Source organism: Agelaius phoeniceus, chromosome 14 (genome assembly GCF_051311805.1).
Source record: "Agelaius phoeniceus isolate bAgePho1 chromosome 14, bAgePho1.hap1, whole genome shotgun sequence".
In the NCBI taxonomy this organism is placed as follows: Eukaryota; Metazoa; Chordata; class Aves; order Passeriformes; family Icteridae; genus Agelaius; species Agelaius phoeniceus.
In genome coordinates, this window is record NC_135278.1 from 3074138 (window position 1) to 3093445 (window position 19308).

Below are 19308 nucleotides of genomic sequence, written 5' to 3' on the forward strand. Positions count from 1 at the left end.
CCATTCCCATTCCCATTCCCCATTCCCGTTCCCATTCCCATTCTCATTCCCCATTCCCGATCCCATTCCCATTCCCATTTCCAATCCCATTCCCATTCCCATTCCCATTCCCCATTCCCGTTCCCATTCCCATTCTCATTCCCCATTCTCATTCCCCATTCCCGATCCCATTTCCAATCCCATTCCCATTCCCATTCCCCAGCCGGTCCCCCCCGGACCGAGCACGCCTCGGAACGCTGGTTGCGCGGCGCAGGCGGCGCGGTTTCGGCGGCGCACGGGCCGGGCCGGTTATCGGGTGCGCAGCTGGCGCTGTCAGTCGCGGCCCAAGATGGCGGCGGCCGGGGGCGGATGGAGGCGCTGGTGACGGTGCGGAGACTCGCCGCCGTCTGTACCATGGTGAGAGCCCTCGGGCCGTCCGGCCCGCGCCGCCGCTCCTCAGGGGCTCCCGGCCTTGTGCCCCGCGCTCAGCGGCGGGGAGAGCCCGCGCTCCGCGCCCCGGCGCCGTGCGGGCAGTTCAGAGCCATCGCTGCGGGAGGCCCGGCCGCCGGCTCCGGGCTCTGAGGGGCCGGAGCGGAGCGGCTGTGCCGGGGCAGGGCGAGCGGAGCGCGGGGAGCCGCGGCCGGGCTGAGCGCGGGTGCCGGCCTGGCCGGTGCTCGCAGGGGTTTGGGATAATCGGGCTGAAATCCCTGTGGGAAAGGTGCTGGAGGCTCGGCAGGAACGCGAACCCGGCGCTCCCGGTGGGTGTGTCTGCCGCCGCCCGTGCTCTGAAATGTTTTTCGGGCCGGTGGGTGCTGCCTTTCGCAGAGAAAAGGAATTATCGAGCATTAATTGGCCTTGTGCCCGAGTCGCAGTGGGTTGTTGTGATAACTGAGTTCATTTTAAAGCTCGTTCTACTCGTTTGTCAAAGCTCTGCAGTCGCTCCACGTGCATGCGTGTACCGGGACCGTCCCTGCCGCCAGCGAGAGAGGCCGGCTGGTAATTGCATGATTATGCAGAATTTTTAATGAAGCTCCGCTGCTGTGTAAATAGAGCCTGGAGTGGCCGGGCTGGCGCTGAGCGCGGCTGAAATACCTGAGCCCGGCCGTGGAACAGCCGAGCTGTGCCCAGAGAACCTTCTGGGAGGAGCTCCGTGCTCCCAGCCCCGGCTGCAGCTCCCAGAGCCAGCAGGGCAGCGGCCCGGGGGTGCCCACTGGAGCAGTTTGGTGTTCACAATCCCCTCTGCAGCCTCCACACCAGTTCACTGGCTCTGTTTTCACCTGTGTGGGACAGGAGCAGGATTTTCCTACTGTTCCATGCAGGTGCTGCCTCCCAGTGTAAGTCCAGGCCCAGCTGAACTGAGCCAGTACAAACTGACCAAAATGCTCAGCTCCAAACTGGGGATTTGCAGCCTCACACCCCTAACAGGAGACATTAATCTTTGCTTTTCAAACATTAATCTTTGCTTTTCAAATCCCTGGCCATGGAGACCTCCCTGGAAGTCTTTGGGAGAAGACTTCCCAGGACTTTCTCCTTCCCTAATCTCACCAAATGGGTTTTTTTTCTGCATAATTTGTATTTTTTAATTGCCATCACAGACCCAGTGAGATGAGGGCCATGAGAGGTGAGTCAGGAATTTGCTGAGGAGTTCTGCACCCAGAGGCAGAGATTGACTCAGTCCCTGGAATATTTTGGGTGCATTCCTGAGAGCAGCTGGCTGAGTCTGGGACTGAGAGGGCAGAGGGAAGGCAGAGCATGTCCCTGGATTGTGCAGCCACACCTGAGCACATCCCTGTGGGATTTTGGCATTTTTGCTCCTGATTTTGCTTGGGATGCTGGATGGAAGCTGGGCAGGTTCTTCCCATTCCCCTCCTGAGGTTCTGGGAGTTCTTTTTCAAGAACTGCAGCAGCTCTGGGGAGGCAGATTCTCCCCATTGTGTTTCAAGTGGAGAATTTGCTGTTTCAGTTCTGTGCAGAAATCCTAAAGCAGTGCTAGTAGCACTTAATAATTGCATGAAACTGGCTTCCAAATTTCTTAATTAATGATTTAATCAAATGCTGTGGCATCTGTCAGCATCAGTGTTTTAGGTGCATGTGTAGCTTGGCTAAACTTACTGTCAATATTAACATTTATTCCCTCATCTAGCCCAGGAAATTAAGGTCTGGGTGCTGTATTTTAGAACTAGATCAGTTTATTTGCATGCCCAGCAAGTCAAAATACTGTTTGGTTTGTCATAAAGGTAGATGAAAAAGCTGAGCCTTCTTTTTAAAAACATTGAAATACATGAACAAAGTCTCTTTGGGAGCTGCTTTCTTCAGGACTATGCTAAACTGTAGTGATTGTACAGAACTTTACATACTTTTTTAGTAAAATATGCAGTTTTTACCAGCATTTCCAGTCATCATCTGTGCTCCAGGCTGGAACATTGAAACCCAGGTTTGTGACATGGTCAGACTCTTCAGCATCCCAGGAACTGCTGTTCCTGATTGCTTCTCAGCCACTCCATTCCTCTCCAATGTCTCTTTAAAAATGAAATTCCAAGCTTGAGCTCATTCCAGCCAGTAATGAGGTTGAACTTGGATCATCTCCCCCTCCCTGAAATCACTTGCCCATGGATCAGCTCTGCTGGGCCTCAGGGTGGTGGCATTTCCTTGCTGGGAGCACTGTCCCTTTTCCAGGGTTTTGATGCCTCAGGTTTGAGTTTTCTATTTTTCAGGTTCTGTGCTGCTTTAGTGTGTGGGTCTGGGCTGCATATTATGGGATGGTGAGTGTAGGGATACAAAACAATTCCTGCTCCAGCTGGGACCAAGGACAAATGATCCAAATCTCAGCCCAAGAGCACAAACACCATGGGCTGAGAGAGAAAAACAAGGATGGGACTGCATGGGCTGGGGCTGGAATGGGACAATGAACTGCAAAATGCAAATGGAGCAGAACTGATCAAAGGGAGAGACCCTGTGACCAGTCAGGGATTTTTGTGACCATTTTGGTTCATCTTGGGTGCAGCCCTGGCTGGGCTCTGGTGCTGCCCAAGGTGCATCCATTGAGGAGATCCTTTTAATAAATCCCTGCTTTATTCTTTAGCTCTGTCCAGCCTCTGCTCAGCTCAGCCTTCCAAGGCCTCAGTTCCATCACATCCCTGTGGCAGCTCCAGCCTGGCCAGGGCTGGGAGCTGGGAGGGAGCAGGGGTTGTTCCCTGGGATGTGATTCATGGCTTGGGGAGGCTGTGGCACCACGTGGGAAGCACAGCCATGGCCAGGAGCCACTGCCCCAGCTCTGCCTCCCTGGCACCAGCTTTGTGTCCCAGCCCTTCCCTCTGCTCTGGGCTTTGGGGGTTTTTCCTTCTGTTTGCAGGCAGCTGCAGGATTGAGGGAAATGGCTGCAGAGGTGGAAACAGAGAGCACTGCTGAGGCATTTTGCTTAAAAAATCTACAGTTGCTGTTTCAGAAGTGTTCAAAGGGGGGTCTGTGGGTCTGGGGTGAGCAGGTGTGTCCTGGCTCAGGGCAGATTTGGGAGAGAACCCCCAAAGGGCTCCTCTAGGAAAGCAGATTCAATCAGCCCCTCCCCCCAAGCAGTCCAGGAGAAAATTCCTCCTTGGAGAAAAGTGGAAAAACCCCCCAGTCCAGGGAACTTCCTTGCCTCAGCAAGCTAAAACTCACTAAAAGCAAAGGAGAGCTCTGTCCCACTGTCTGTCCCTCCACAGCCAGCACAGTCCAGGAGCAGGAATGGGGAGGAGTGAGTCACCCATCGTGGGCCACATGTCAGCCTAGGACAAGGTGGGAATTCTCTCTTGGCTGAGGAGAGTGAGGAGGGCAGAGTTCCTTGGGTCTGACTGCATCCTCTGACCCAGGATGTATTTTCTGTGCTCTGAGGCAGTTGTAGAACTGAGTTTCTGAGTCAGAACTTGAGGGTTTTGATGAATTGACAGGACTTCTGGAAGAAGACACCAGAACTTGAGAAGGGAGCAAGGTGCAAAGCCCAGAGCTGGGCTTTTCCTCTCTGGCAGCTTGTGAGCAGTCTGTAGTAAGCTGTGAGCAGAATATTGTTTCTTGTAGGCAATTAGGGCCACTTCCTCTGGGTTCATGTCTAATTGTTGGTCAAACCAGTAGGACATGCCTGAAGAACTCCAATCCAGGCTACAAATTGGGGGTAGTCTTACACACTCTGAATCAGGGCATAATTATTGCCTTCAGTGCTGGAGGGGAGCTGGCTGCAGCATTTTTAAGTGCCACGTTTCCATTTGCCACCTGAATAATTTACACTGGGCAGCTCAAGCAGAGCTGTGGTGTCCCTGGTGTGGAATGTCACCTCCCTGCTGTCACCTGTAGGACTTTGGTTTGGCTCTATCAGAGAATTAACATTTATAGCTTTTATTTTTATCACTGGCAGAAGGGAGTGTAGAGCTGGCTAAGCAGATTTGTGTCTCCAGCAGTGCTCTGCTTCTTGACTGACTTGTTAAGCTGAAAGAAACCAAATATTCATCTTTGCACTTAAAAGCCAGAATAACTGAGAATAATTGTTTTAGGGGGAAAAGAACTACATAACCCTTTGCAAATCAGGGAGGAGGTCACATCAAGGTTTTCCCACATGCTGTGTGTGATGGGTGTTTATTGCTGCAGATTTGGGGCTTCTGACAGTTTGGGGCTGGAAGCAAAGGAGGCTGCAGTTCAGGTTAGACCACCCAGGTTCTCTTGGAACAAGCTTTGGGATTTTACAGGAGTCCTGAACGCCTGAAGGAGCTTTTGTGCTGTTCTGGTGCCTGCTTTGATTGTCTATAAACTTTTAAAATGTCATTCTTTAATGACATTTCTCTCAGGAAAATGAGAGATCCCAGCTGTGTTGTGCCATGGAGTTGGGGAAACTGGTCACTCCATGGTTCATTTGTTCAAAGTAGACACTGATTTTATTAGAGGACTTCTGCTTCAGAGCTGCTACCATGTAAAAATGAAGTGTGAATACCTGGGGAAGGATGCAAAAATACCAGAGTGTAGCTTGTTCAAGATGTGCTCTGTTGTTGAATCTCTGCTGTTTGGTTCTTTAATCAGGATTTAGAGCAAATGCTTTTATTGCCTTGGAATTCATGTGTTTACATGCACATCACTTGCTGTCTTGTTGCCATTAAAAAAGAAATGGCTTTCAGTGCTTGCTCCAGCAGATGTCAGTTTGGGGGATTCCTGCACTTGCTGCCAAAATAAAGGGCAGCACTGTGCATCATTATGGTTTGTTTGTATGTTGTATTTTCTATTTTCAGCTCCTTTTATAGTGAATACTGAAAGTGGGCTTGTAAAACAGATGGGGAGAAACTTTGTTGTGAAAGGCAGGAGGGAATGGTTTTAAACTAAAAGTGGGTTAATTTAGACAAGAAAGGATGGAATTTTTTTCCCTTAAGGGTGGTAAAGCACTGGCACAGGGTGCCCAGAGCAGCTGGGGCTGCCCCTGGATCCCTGGCAGTGCCCAAGGCCAGGCTGGACAGGGCTTGGAGCAGCCTGGGACAGTGGAAGGTGTCCCACCCTGGCAGGGGGTGGCAGTGGATGAGCTCTAAGGTCCCTTCCAATCTAAACTATTCCATCATTTATCCACTTAACCTCTCACACACTGAGTTGTGAATATCTCTCCCCATTCAGATCCATTGATTGGTCTCACAGCTGAGTTTTACAGCTCTGTGCCTGTGTAATAGCTGAAGTTATAAATGAAATATTAACCTATTTATAAATCTTTGCTCTCCCTCAGCATCCACTTCCTCACCCTCCACAGCATTGTCCCTGCCCTGTTTGATGTGTGAGGCTCCTGATAAAATCTCCCTGCCAGCTCACAAAAGAACAATGCTGGTAAACACTGGGCCTTGCACAGCTGGGAGCTGTTTGTGTTTGTTCTCTCGGGGAGCTGCAGAATCCCTGAGAGCTGAGCTGGCAAAGCCTCCTCTCCTAAGTGTGTTACTGGGTCACTGCAGTACCACAAAGGGCACCAGGAGTCTTGGGGTGGAGAAATCAGGGGGATGGACTGGGAGCAGTGCTGGTGTGGGAGGCAGTGACTGAGGAAACTGGGATGGACTGGGAGGCAGTGACTGAGGAAACTGGGATGGACTGGGAGCAGTGCTGGTGTGGGAGACAGTGACTGAGGAAACTGGGATGGACTGGGAGCAGTGCTGGTGTGGGAGGCAGTGACTGAGGAAACTGGGATGGACTGGGATGGACTGGGAGCAGTGCTGGTGTGGGAGGCAGTGACTGAGGATTGGATGAGCTGGGAGCAGTGCTGGTGTGGGAGACAGTGACTGAGGAAACTGGGATGGACTGGGAGCAGTGCTGGTGTGGGAGGCAGTGACTGAGGAAACTGGGATGAACTGGGATGGACTGGAAGCAGTGCTGGTGTGGGAGGCAGTGACTGAGGAAACTGGGATAGACTGGGATGGACTGGGAACAGTGCTGGTGTGGGAGACAGTGACTGAGGAAACTGGGATGGACTGGGAGCAGTGCTGGTGTGGGAGGCAGTGGCTGAGGGAACTGGGATGGACTGGGATGGACTGGGAGCAGTGCTGGTGTGGGAGGCAGTGACTGAGGATTGGATGAGCTGGGAGCAGTGCTGGTGTGGGAGACAGTGACTGAGGAAACTGGGATAGACTGGGATGGACTGGGAGCAGTGCTGGTGTGGGAGACAGTGACTGAGGGAACTGGGATAGACTGGGAGCAGTGCTGGTGTGGGAGGCAGTGACTGAGGAGCCTGGGATGGACTGGGAGCAGTGCTGGTGTGGGAGGCAGTGACTGAGGAAACTGGGATGGACTGGGATGGACTGGGAGCAGTGCTGGTGTGGGAGACAGTGACTGAGGAAACTGGGATGAACTGGGAGCAGTGGTGATGTGGGAGACAGTGACGGAGGAAACTGGGATGAACTGGGAGCAGTGGTGATGTGGGAGGCAGTGACTGAGGAAACTGGGATGAACTGGGAGCAGTGGTGATGTGGGAGACAGTGACTGAGGAAACTGGGATGAACTGGGAGCATTGCTGGTGTGGGAGGCAGTGGCTGAGGACACTGGGATGGACTGGGAGCAGTGCTGGTGTGGGAGGCAGTGACTGAGGACCTGGGGTGAACTGGGATGGACTGGGAGCAGTGCTGGTGTGGGAGGCAGTGACTGAGGACCTGGGGTGAACTGGGATGGACTGGGAGCAGTGGTGATCTGGGAGCCTGGGATGAACTGGGAGCAGTGGTGATGTGGGAAGCAGTGGCTGAGGACACTGGGATGAACTGGGATGGACTGGGAGCAGTGGTGATGTGGGAAGCAGTGACTGAGGACACTGGGATGGACTGGGAACAGTGGTGATCTGGGAGCCTGGGATGGACTGGGAGCAGTGGTAGTGTGGGAGGCAGTGGCTGAGGACACTGGGATGGACTGGGATGCACTGGGATGTACAGGGAGCAGTGAGATGTGGGAAGCAGTGGCTGAGCAGTGGCTGAGGACACTGGGATGAACTGGGATGCACTGGGAGCAGTGAGATGTGGGAGGCAGTGGCTGAGGACACTGGGATGCACTGGGATGCACTGGGAGCAGTGAGATGTGGGAGGCAGTGGCTGAGGACACTGGGATGCACTGGGATGCACTGGGATGCACTGGGAGCAGTGAGATGTGGGAGGCAGTGGCTGAGGACACTGGGATGCACTGGGATGCACTGGGATGCACTGGGAGCAGTGAGATGTGGGAAGCAGTGGCTGAGGACACTGGGATGGACTGGGATGCACTGGGATGCACTGGGAGCAGTGAGATGTGGGAGGCAGTGGCTGAGCAGTGGCTGAGGACACTGGGATGCACTGGAATGGACTGGGATGCACTGGGAGCAGTGGTGGTGTGGGAGGCAGTGGCTGAGGACACTGGGATGCACTGGGATGCACTGGGAGCAGTGAGATGTGGGAGGCAGTGGCTGAGGACACTGGGATGCACTGGGATGCACTGGGAGCAGTGAGATGTGGGAGGCAGTGGCTGAGGACACTGGGATGCACTGGGATGCACTGGGATGCACTGGGATGCACTGGGAGCAGTGAGATGTGGGAGGCAGTGGCTGAGGACACTGGGATGCACTGGGATGCACTGGGAGCAGTGAGTTGTGGGAGGCAGTGGCTGAGGACACTGGGATGCACTGGGATGCACTGGGATGCACTGGGAGCAGTGAGTTGTGGGAGGCAGTGGCTGAGGACACTGGGATGCACTGGGATGCACTGGGATGCACTGGGAGCAGTGAGATGTGGAAGGCAGTGGCTGAGGACACTGGGATGCACTGGGATGCACTGGGATGCACTGGGAGCAGTGAGATGTGGAAGGCAGTGGCTGAGGACACTGGGATGCACTGGGATGCACTGGGATGCACTGGGAGCAGTGAGATGTGGAAGGCAGTGGCTGAGGACACTGGGATGCACTGGGAGCAGTGTGATGTGGGAGGCAGTGGCTGAGGAGGGGAAGGAGCTGCTGCCGAAGGTCAGCCCTGAGCAGTGGTTCTGGTTTTCCTGCCCTTTTCCCAGCATCCTTTCCAGGTGTTTTTTCCCTGGAGCCCGGCTTTGCTGTCTCACTCACAGAGCATCAGCTGAGAGGGTTCCCAGGAGCTGGGCCCTGCTGTCCTTTGGGAGTGTGGGACCTTGCAGGACCTTGCAGGACCAGCTCCTGACAGCACAAACACGTGCTTGGAGGAGTTCCCAAAGCCCCCTGCCTTCATTCATTTAAACCACTCCAATGAAGCTTCCTAGGAGGAAATTCCTTTGGAAATGCAGCACTTTGGAGTTTCTCTGGGTGCCATGGCAGCAGTCAGGGTGCTCTGTGAGCTCTGCTCCCTGCTGGAAATGGGCACAGCCTTTCCAGGAGGGAGATTCCGTGGCTTTTGGAATCTGGATAGTCTGTGACACTGCTCCTTTCAGGATTATCAGTTTGTTTGGAGTGCTTATGCAGGCAAAGTGCTGCAATCCAGGGCTCAATTTACAGTAATTTGTTATGCCTGGAACACAGACAGCCTTCCCAGATCTGTGAAAAGGGATCCTTTCAAACCTAGCTGACAACTCTTTTTATCTGACTTCAGTGCTCAACAGCCAAGGAGTTTTAAAGGATGGGGAAAGCAACATCCAATCTATGTTTACAACCCCAATCGTCTCCATTTCCACTTCCCCCCAGGGTAATTTTAATAGTCCTGAAGCTGGAACTATTATCTCAGCAAATACAGCAAGTGCAGGCAGACTTCTGCATCAGCTCATGCAGATTCCTTTGCTGCAAAAGTAGCTTTTTAAAATTTATTTTTATTTTTTTTTTTTAGGTTTTAAGTAGCTCTGGCTTGGCCTACTTGTTCTTTTCCTCCCTTTTTTGTTTTGATTTGTTTATTCACTCTTAAAACAACTCCTCAGCAGTTGGTTTAAGCAGCTCCTCTAATCTGGAGTGCTGCACGATGGTGTCCCTGGGAGCCTTTCTGCACAACCTCAAAGCTGCTTCCCAGCTCCTTGAAACCCTCAATCTTCTGCTCCTCTCATTTGTTCAAATCCAAATGAGTCATTAGAGAGCAAGACTTGTGCACCAGGCATGTTCTGGACACTGAAATCCTGTAGGTTTTTTCCTTTTTTTGCCTTTCTTTAAGGAAAATGTCTTTTGCAGGCAGGTGCTCAGTGGGAAGCAGCTGGTTCCAGTCCAGGAGTTAGAATGGTGTGGAGTCCAAGCCAAATATCCTCAGGGATTTTATTTCATCAGGGTTTTACTCCAGTGATGCTACACAACTCCTGGGTGTGCATCCAGCTGCAGGGAAAGGTTAGAGATCCCCTGAGTTATGAGCCTTTAATTCCCTCACTTGAACTGAATTAGATTCATTGCAAAAAAAAAAAGAAATGCATAAAAATCAGGTAATTTGAAATTAATATTTTGTACTGAGCTAAAATAATAGTAATTATCCTTAAAGAAAGGCTGAATCTTCCAATTTGCATTTATGGAGAGGGCTTTCAATTGATAGTTAAATTTGAGCTAATGGAATTGATTGGTCTTGGGTGTGTTTTAGACAGGCCTGAAGCAGCTGAAGGGTGGAGCCAGCATGGAGAACTGCAGTTTCAACAGGATACAGTGAACAAATAGAAAATTTTCTGAAATTTTGGGACACACATCCAGATTTTTAAAGTTCTCTTCTGACAGTCTGCAACTGTCCACAAATGAACTGCAAATGGAGCATCTGTTGGGGTGTGTGCATTTATGTGTGTCCATCTAAAGTAGTGGAGTGCCCAAAATAAACACAGCAGACTTTAACAAAAAAAAAAAAAAAAGACTCCTTGTAGATTTTGGCAGGATTAATTTTGAAAAAAGACCAAACTGTAAGTTTGTAGTTGTATTTTTGAAAAGATTGGAAGGACTTCACCATTTCAGTTAATTCCCTTGTACTTGAAGCAGCTGCTTCATCCCTGTTAAAAACCATCAATTAAAACCTCATGGGGCATTTGTTTGAGAAGTCTTTCTGAATTTCTGTGTCTGTTAATGATACCAAAGACATCTTGAGTATTTTTTGTCATTACATTGAGCCAGTGGTGGTTATGGAATGGCTCTAAACCCACTGGCAATTCAAAACCTGTGTAATTAGAGCCCCTCAGAACTTGTCAGGGGTGAATGCCATGAACTCTGAGGGCAGTGGGATCTCCCCACTCCTGACTCCTTCCCTTCTTTGTGGGTTTTTCCCTCATTTTCCAGCTCACTGTTTGCTGAGCAGCAGCACAGCACTGACCTGATTATTTTGACAGGAGCTCAGAATAGCACTGGGGGTCCTGCCCCAGAGTTGTGCTAATTTTGGTCCCTTTTTGTCCCTGGAGCTGCAGCAGCAGCTGCTCCATGCTCAGGTCTCCTCACACCCTTCTCTCTGCCTTTCTAACCATCCCCACATGGGCAGAGTTACCTCCAGAGCACAGAAAGCAGATATTTGGGAATGGAAATGGGGATTCTAGCCAAGTGGGAAAGTGTGAATTCAGGGTAAAAAATGGGTACTCTGTAATAACAGTGCACTAATTGTCAGCCAGGGTTTGTGGTGGATCAAGATTTCACTGCAACTCAGTGAAACTCATATTGCTGAGAAGGAAAGAGGCTCTGACTTGAAGCAGGAACCACGAGGATGCTGGAAATGTGGAATTCTCAGCTGACAGCAGCTCCTGTTCTGAGCTGTGGGGTTGTTCTTAATCACTCCCAGCTTTTATTCATCCACAGCTTCACCCAAACTCTTCAACTCTTGCCTGATTGCAATTTCTGCCATACAGCTAATTCAATATAATACAGACAGAACTGAGCACTCCTCTGATTCCTGGCAGATAAGTGAATGCAAACTCTGAGCTTTTGTCTGTAAGAATAATTACAAATCCAGTAAGTTTAAGGTCACCAAGTATTGAAGCCCCTGTTGTTTGATACATTTCCAGTTTCTGAAATTAATTAAATCTAGGCTATGCAAAATACTCATTTTCTTTGCAGGAATAGGATTTTTTTTTTCTTTTTTGCTAAGAAGAGGCAGTAATGCCTATTATCCTTCTCTATGATCTACTTTTGGTGCTGCAGTGGCTAAGAAACAAAAGTCTACTATTATTTATTCCACTTGCATGTTGCATTGAACTGGAAAGAAATCTTTAAGTCTTCTCTAGTGAGCAAAAATCGCTCAGAGCTTACAGGCTGGAAGAGTTGATAGATCTCTCTTCTGGATTTGATGGCTTTTTCAGTTAAAATTTCAGGAGTACTGTGGGATCACTGCCTCAGTTTGGCTTGGATAGACAGCTCCCTCAGGTAAGGGGGTTTGAAACTGCTCCTTTCACATCCCTTTGCTTTAAAAAATTCACCAGAACTTGCCTTGAGTGTTCTCTGGGTAGGTATTAGTTTACCCCAATGCTCTTTTCTCTGTATCTCATCCAGCTCTGAGCATGGGATAGAATCCCAGAATTCTTTAGGTTGGAAAAGACTTCCAGGATTATTGAGTCCAATGTGACAGTCCCCACCTTGTCACCAGCCCAGAGCACTGAGTGCCACATCCAGCCTTTTCTTGCATTTTTAAATCCAGATATTGGTGTGATGTCCCTCACTGTGTTGGTATAAAAAAGTGAGGAAAACTTGAATATTACCAATTCCCTGTGCTGTTTTTTGGTACTTCAATATTTGGTATATTCGATTTTTTTAAGGGTGTTCTTTGTTTTTTCAGACATAAAATGTTCATGGATAGAGCCTTCTTTTAATTAGCTGATATACATAAAGTAAAATGACTGCAGCTGTGACAGGAAATATTTTATTGTTTTCTTTGGGGGTTTTCTTGGCCATTTTTAGCTGTGTGTATTCCTGCTGAGGTGGTGGTAGTTGAGGTGGGCCAGGCAGTTTTTCATTTTCCTGTTTGACTGATAATTGCAGAGCTGTGGAAGCACAGCCAGTTCTGTGAGTGGGCTGTGAGCAGAAAAGGGGAGCTCTGAGACAACACTTGAAATCCAGGAATTTCCAGAAAATGGAAAATTCTGCTTACAAGTGCTGAGACTTCCCTTGTCACCTCCCCACCACTGTGGAACACCAAATCCACATCTCATGCTGGAAGTCAATCATTATTACCACCTGAAATGAGAATGTTAAATGAGAAGTTTTCCTCCTGGGGTCATTGTGTGTTGGACAAATCTGGGTTTATTCCTGCTCACAGAGCTGACTTTGATGGTCCTGAAGCAGAGCAGCTCCTGGGGAGCATTTCCTTGATTTCCTTGCACCTCCCAGAAGTCAGGGAGGTACTCTGGGGTTGGTAAAACATTCATTCATTTGCCTTGCACTAGCACTGAGAAGTCATTAATCTTTATCTTCAGCTGTATTTTAGTTTTTAGTGTTCTTGCTTAGCTGTTTTATGCCAAGCAAACTCTATTGCTATGGATGAGGGATTTTTTCATGGCATTTCTTGTTGCTCCCACAATATGTCACATAGTTCAGCAAAACTGCATTGATTTTCTGGTGGGTTTAGGTGTGCAAAGTACCACAAGATGCAGAACACTTTGGCTGTGGCACCCCAAAGAGGAGAATTTAATTAATTCCCCAAATAACAAAATTAATTTTCATCTTATGTACACTTACCACTTTGGTTAGATTTTTAATTCTGGACAAAATGTGACTTTTCTATTTCCAAAATGATGAAGTGTGGATTGTTTCTGGTGAGGAATTATTCCTGTGATCTGTGACAGATGGAAGAATCTTCCAGCTGGGGTGGGCAGAGGGATGTGCCAGCAAAGCCTCACTGCAGCAGGCCATGGCTCAGGCTGGAGCAGGTTTCACTGCACTGGGTTAATTGGTAATTGCTGATTGTTAATTGGGTTGCAGAGAGCCCTGACTGGGAGGAGCTGGACTTTGCCTGCAGTTCTGGACCTTACCCCAAACGTGACCAAGTGCTGCCCTCCCCATAAAGTGAATTTCCCCCATGTCCTTGTTCAGTGCAGCTCTCCTGGACATTGACTCTGTGATGAATCATCTGTGATTCTGCAAGGGAGTTCTTTTGCCATGGAACACTGGGCACTGCATTTCCTGGAACTTTTTCTCTATTTAATTTGCAAGTTTGCATCTTCAGAGCTATTTATGATTCATCTCTGGGTTTTTTTTGTTTTTTTTTTTTTTTTTATTCCTCCCACAAGTCCTTTGAGTCCTGTTTTGGTTTTTTTTTTTATGATTTTATGAATTTGAAATATTCTCTAGCAAGAAACTTTAGAATCATCACAGAATCCCAGAATTGTTTGGGTTGGAAGGGACCTCAAAGCTCATCCCATTCCATGAGCAGGGACACCTTCCACTATCCCAGGTTGCTCCAGCCTGGCCTTGAACACTCCCAGGGATGAGGCATCCACCACTTCAATTGTAAATAAAACATTAAATATAATTAATATTAATTTGTTAAGGAAACCTTAATTTTTTAATCTGCCTCTGCAGTTAATTTATCCAAATTTGTAAAGTTTGGGCAATAAATACAAGGAAACACTTGGGAAAAAATTCACCTGTGACCTGTCAGGTTAAATGGATACAAGTTGGTGGCTTGGTTGGCAACCCTAGTTTATGGCAAGTTATTCAATTCTTTATATCATAGCTTTATTCAAAATTACATTTTGAATAAAACCATTCTTATGGTTTTATTTGTTTGTACAGATATTTATTCCATGTGCTGCTTTCCAGCTGGATCATTTGGGCTCTCAGGTTTCACTGGTTTTGGAGGTTTGGTACCTCCTTTAATGGGCTTTTCTCCTAATAAAATACTGGAGATCATGGAGGGGGTGAGGAACCTCCAGAGAAATTGAAACTGAACTTCACAAGCTCTCAGGGTTTACAAATCCTCCTTTCCTAATCTCCAAACATGCAGCATGGAAGAGCAAAACAACCTCAGCAGGAGCCAGTTCTGATTTCCAGGCTGAAAATTCCAGAATTTTCCCCTCCTGTGCGTTTCCATGAATTTTGGAAATTTTGAATTTTGAATTTTACAGCATTTCCCAAAGGCAGTGTGGATCAGAGCAGAGGAAGTGGAGAGCTGAGGTAGCTCAGGAGAGACCCCTGGCAGCAAATCCTCCTCGCTGATGGTTCTCCTTTCATTTTAGGTTTGATTTGGGTTTTATTGAGGGCAGATATTGGAGGAAAAAGAGCTCCTTGGAAGCAGGGAATGGCTGCAAGGAAACAAATGAGAGGAGCTGCCTGAACTGGCACTGATGCCTCAGAAATGCTGTGTGTAATTGCTGTTTGAGCAGGCTCTGCTTGTAAATCTGTCAGCACCCTGGCAATGTTGGGTGGGGTTTGGAGTACCCAGTTCTGGGCCTGCCTCCTTTTATCTGCTTTGAGAAATGGAACTCACTGGGAATCTGATGGGGGACATCCAACTACAGCTGTTAAAGCAGAAACCAGAATTGTTTCTTGGTTTCTCTCCTGGTTTTTAGGAAATTTTTCGTTATTTCTCTGTTAAAAACAATCTGGATGGAACTGTCCTTACTTGCTTGTGGTTTATATTAATAGGGAGCTGGTGGAAATGTTTGCTGAGCAATTGAAAAGCATTGGTAGCTTCAGGGGAAGAAATAAATTGAGTTTTGCTGGACTGAAATGTTTGGTTGAATGTTTTTCTGAGGTGTCTGAAGGTGGCTCACCTGTGCAGGAGGATTTCTGTTTGGGCAAGGTTAGAATTGGAGTCACTTGGGCATTTAAAACAGAATTAGGAATCCAAAGTGTTTGGATTCTGCACAAAGGAGCCCAGGAATGTTGGAGCATCAGCAAGAAGCATTAAAGAACAAGGTGGAGAGGAATGAGGGAAGGAACCAAACCCCAGATATTGCCATCCATAAGGGGCTGGTGGATTGAAAACAGAAAGAGATGAAGAAACCACTTTGAATATGAAGTGGAGCAAGTTAAAATTAAAAATAAAGCATTGGAATGCTTTAGTTGTTGCTTTATGTGCCAAATAAGAGCAGTGGTGGTTTTCAGTTGTATCTAAACCAGCAAATTCCACCCTCATTGTACTGCTGGAAACTCAGGGAGTGTCAAAATGCACTGTGAGCTTCACACATCACCTTGAAATGAAAGGTAACCAAGCCACAGCACTTTCAGGTGATCTGTGGTAAAACTTTCCTTCCATTCTTCTGGGGATTTGTAATAAAAATCTTCATTTGTCCGTAGTATTTTGCAAAATAAAGCTAGAAAAAGACAGGATAAGTTTATTTTTACAGTGCATTCTTGACTAAATTAAGTTGCTGTTTCTAGATCACTGTGGCCAACCTGGTGTTTTAAGTGAGAACAGTTAATTGTGGTAATTTCTAAAGAAACTCAAATGTAGCAAACCTTTCTGGTAGATCAGATTACTGATTTTGGCTGAGGGAGTTGAGATTTTAAATGACATCTTGGTACATTTATGATAATAAAGCTTCACATTCATTTAATTCTGACAAAATACTGATTTTCAGTGGAAGGAAATTATTTCCTAAGCTTTGGGGGTTTTTTAGGAAATTTCTATTTTCCCTAACATAAATATTGTTTTTTGTAGGGCGCCAATGCCTCTGCTTTGGAGAAAGAGATTGGTCCTGAGCAGTTCCCTGTGAATGAGCATTATTTTGGCTTGGTCAATGTAAGTGAATTTTGTATGCTTAAAATGCTGGGTTTTCATTCACATCCTAATTTGGAGCTTACCAGGATTCTCTCAGAACTTGATGGATGAAACTTCTCACTTGGAGTGGGACTGAGCACAGACACCACATCCTGCAGTGTGCTTATTAACCAAGACAGCATTTCATCTGAAACACAGAAAAATAAATGTATTTCTTGTAAAGTCTCTGAGAGAACTCTTCCTCCTCCACTACATTTTTAATTCTAAGATTTTAATATTTCGCTGGAAAATTGGAAATAATAAAGTGTGTCCATTGTTCATATGCTGTTCCAGATCAGATTTTCCACTGATGCTGCAGTGCAGGGGAGGCTTTAAAATTAAAATGTGTTACTTTTTAGTTCTAAAAACATCCCTCTCGTGGGAGGAGTGGAAGTTTTGTGCAGGAGATGAATGACATGGACTGGGTGGATATTTCCTTCGTGTCGTAATACTCCTTCTGGAGTTTTGGTGTAGCCATGAACCCTCCAAAAAGCTGAATTTTTGCAGTTTGTGTGGCTGTGGGGCAGCAGAGCTGTGCAGAGGATGTTGATCCTGGTGAGTTCAGAGCAGCAGTGGTTCTGTGGCATCCTATTCATGATGGGAAAATGCAATTTTGGCAGAACTCACTAGAAACAATTATTGCTGTGTTCTGGTCGTCAGGGTTGTGTTGAGAGCTGGGAGATGCTCCATGTCTTCACACACCAAGTAAGGCCAACTAAAGAGTATTTATTGAGCTCATTAGAGACCCAGTTAATTGACTCTGTGTGGGTTTCTAGCAGTTTATGTTTCACACACCCAGAATTCTGTTCCCTACGTGGGGTGTTGGTGGCCATTCCAGAGCTGCTGAGGTTTGCACCAGAATGGCAAAAATGGAATTGTGACAGAAATAGCAGAGCACTGAATGGAGTGAGGAGGAAAAACAGCATCCTAAAAATAACCAGAATTATTAGAACCCCATCCATTCTCTGGTTTGAAGGACAAAACATGACTAACATTGTTGTGCTTCATTGCATGCAACTGGGTTCTTGAGGGTGCTGTTTCCACACTGTTGTTCTGCTGAGCTTTTTCTGAAGTTATTTCTGGTTCTTTCATGATTTGGAATTAATTGGAGCATTTTAAAGAGGACAATTCCATGGCTTCAGCATCAGTGCTGTTAAATGTGTGATTGCACTGCAGATACAATCAGGTGTTGAACTTGTGGGCAATGGAGGCCAAAACTTTGGGTTGAATAGTTATTTAATTATTTATAGTATAGTATTTCAGTATATTTTATATAATATAGTGTATTTTATATATATAATATAGTATATTTTATAAATAGTTATTTAATTTTTGGATCAATGAGTTAAAGCAACCTGACTGTTAAAATGTATCTAAAGCCACTGCAGAATATGTGGGAAACTTAAAATAGTTTATATTTACTAAAACTTAAGAGGGATGGAACAATGGTGTCATTCCAGAATTTCATCTCAGTTTTCATTTTAAGAAGCTCCTATCTTCAAATAAGCTGTCAGAATTAGGATGGCTATTTTGTGTTGTGTGCAGATTTATTTAGCATGATGATTCTTTGTTTTTCTAGGTCACTAACAAGCATGTGAGTGATTCTCTCTCCTAATTCATGTGTTTGTTTAGTTTTCCATATATATTTTCCTTGTGTCAATAAGTTTCAGCTGTTGTTCCCTGTTGTTTGCATATGGTATAAATCAATGTTACTGGAGCTATAATCTGTGACCTTTAGAGCTGTATGAATGAAGCTGTTCCTTTTCTGTTTCAGTCAAAGTGATTATTACCTTGAAACCACTCTGCTGCAGTAAACACCCCAAATTTGGGTGAACAGTGACTGTGTCTCAGTGTATCACCTAAAACCAGTTTGCTCTACAGACAGATTTTTATGTTTTTTTGCTTTATTAAAAATATGTTGCTCTTGGGGTGCAGAACCTCATTACCAAAATATCTGGAGCCTGAAAACCCAGAATTTGTGTCCCTTTTTGAAGCAGCAGCAGCAGCACAGTAGATTGCAGAGCAGCAGCTCTGAAGCCATGCTGTGTTGCTGTGGGTGATAAGCTGATATCCTGGTGTCCTCCTTGCTCAGCCAGGGGGAGCAGCCTCTGCAAGGCCTTATCTGTGCCTGCACACAGGCCAAACAGCTGCTCTGGGCATGCCCTGCATCGTGTGCTGCTCAAAACATTGTGTTACAAGCAGGAAATATTGGTTTTGTTATTGATTTATAATAGGTTTTGCTCCTGGGATTGGCTCAGTTGGTCAGAGCAGGGTGCTGGTAATGCCAAGGCTGTGGGTTGGATCCCTGTGTGGGTTGCTCACTTTAGAGTTGGACTCAGTGATCCTCAGGGGTCCCTCCCAACTTCAAATATTCTGTGGATTTTTTTATTGATTTATTTAGTATCCTTGCTAGCTCTCCCCTCTCAGGATGATGAGTTGCTCTGTGTCTCCACAAATTTTGATTCTTTGCTGAATCCTTAATTACTTTTTCTGTGTATTCCCAGCATCCTGTGAGTGATGCCTCCCCTCCCTACCCTTGCTGTCACAAGGCTCAGCCTTTCCCCCCATTCCAGGCAGTGTTTCCCCCCATTCCAGGCAGTGTTTCCTTCCCCCATTCCAGGCAGTGTTTCCTTCCCCCATTCCAGGCAGTGTTTCCTTCCCCCATTCCAGGCAGTGTTTCCTTCCCCCATTCCAGGCAGTGTTTCCTTCCCCCATTCCAGGCAGTGTTTCCTTCCCCCATTCCAGGCAGTGTTTCCTTCCCCCATTCCAGGCAGTGTTTCCCCCCATTCCAGGCAGTGTTTCCCCCCATTCCAAGCAGAGTTTTCCCCCATTCCCCCCATTCCAGGCAGTGTTTCCTTCCCCCATTCCAGGCAGTGTTTCCTTCCCCCATTCCAGGCAGTGTTTCCTTCCCCCATTCCAGGCAGTGTTTCCTTCCCCCATTCCAGGCAGTGTTTCCTTCCCCCATTCCAGGCAGTGTTTCCTTCCCCCATTCCAGGCAGTGTTTCCTTCCCCCATTCCAAGCAGTGTTTCCCCCCCATTCCAGGCAGTGTTTCCCCCCCATCCCAGCCAGTGTTTCCCCCCATTCCAACCAGTATTTCCTCCCATTCCAAGCAGTTTCCCCCCACTCCAACCAGTGTTTCTCTATATTCCCCCCATTCCAAGCCATTTTTCCCCCATTCCAACCAGTGTTTCCCTCCATTCCTCCCATCCCAACCAGTGTTTCCCCCCACTCCAGCCAG

At 47.2% G+C, this 19308-nt stretch overlaps 1 protein-coding gene across 2 annotated transcripts in view; it reads left to right on the plus strand.

The window, feature by feature from the left end:
- Positions 1 to 281: 281 nt before the first annotated feature.
- Positions 282 to 19308, plus strand: part of LOC129125642 (ubiquitin carboxyl-terminal hydrolase 12-like) — a 33878-nt gene continuing 14851 nt past the window's right edge. For both annotated transcript variants that reach the window (XM_054641145.2, XM_054641144.2), the window contains exons 1-2: positions 282 to 396; positions 15971 to 16051. In XM_054641145.2, coding sequence (XP_054497120.1) covers positions 349 to 396; positions 15971 to 16051 — 129 coding nt within the window. In that variant the 5' untranslated portion in view covers positions 282 to 348. The remainder of the gene's footprint in view (positions 397 to 15970; positions 16052 to 19308) is intronic.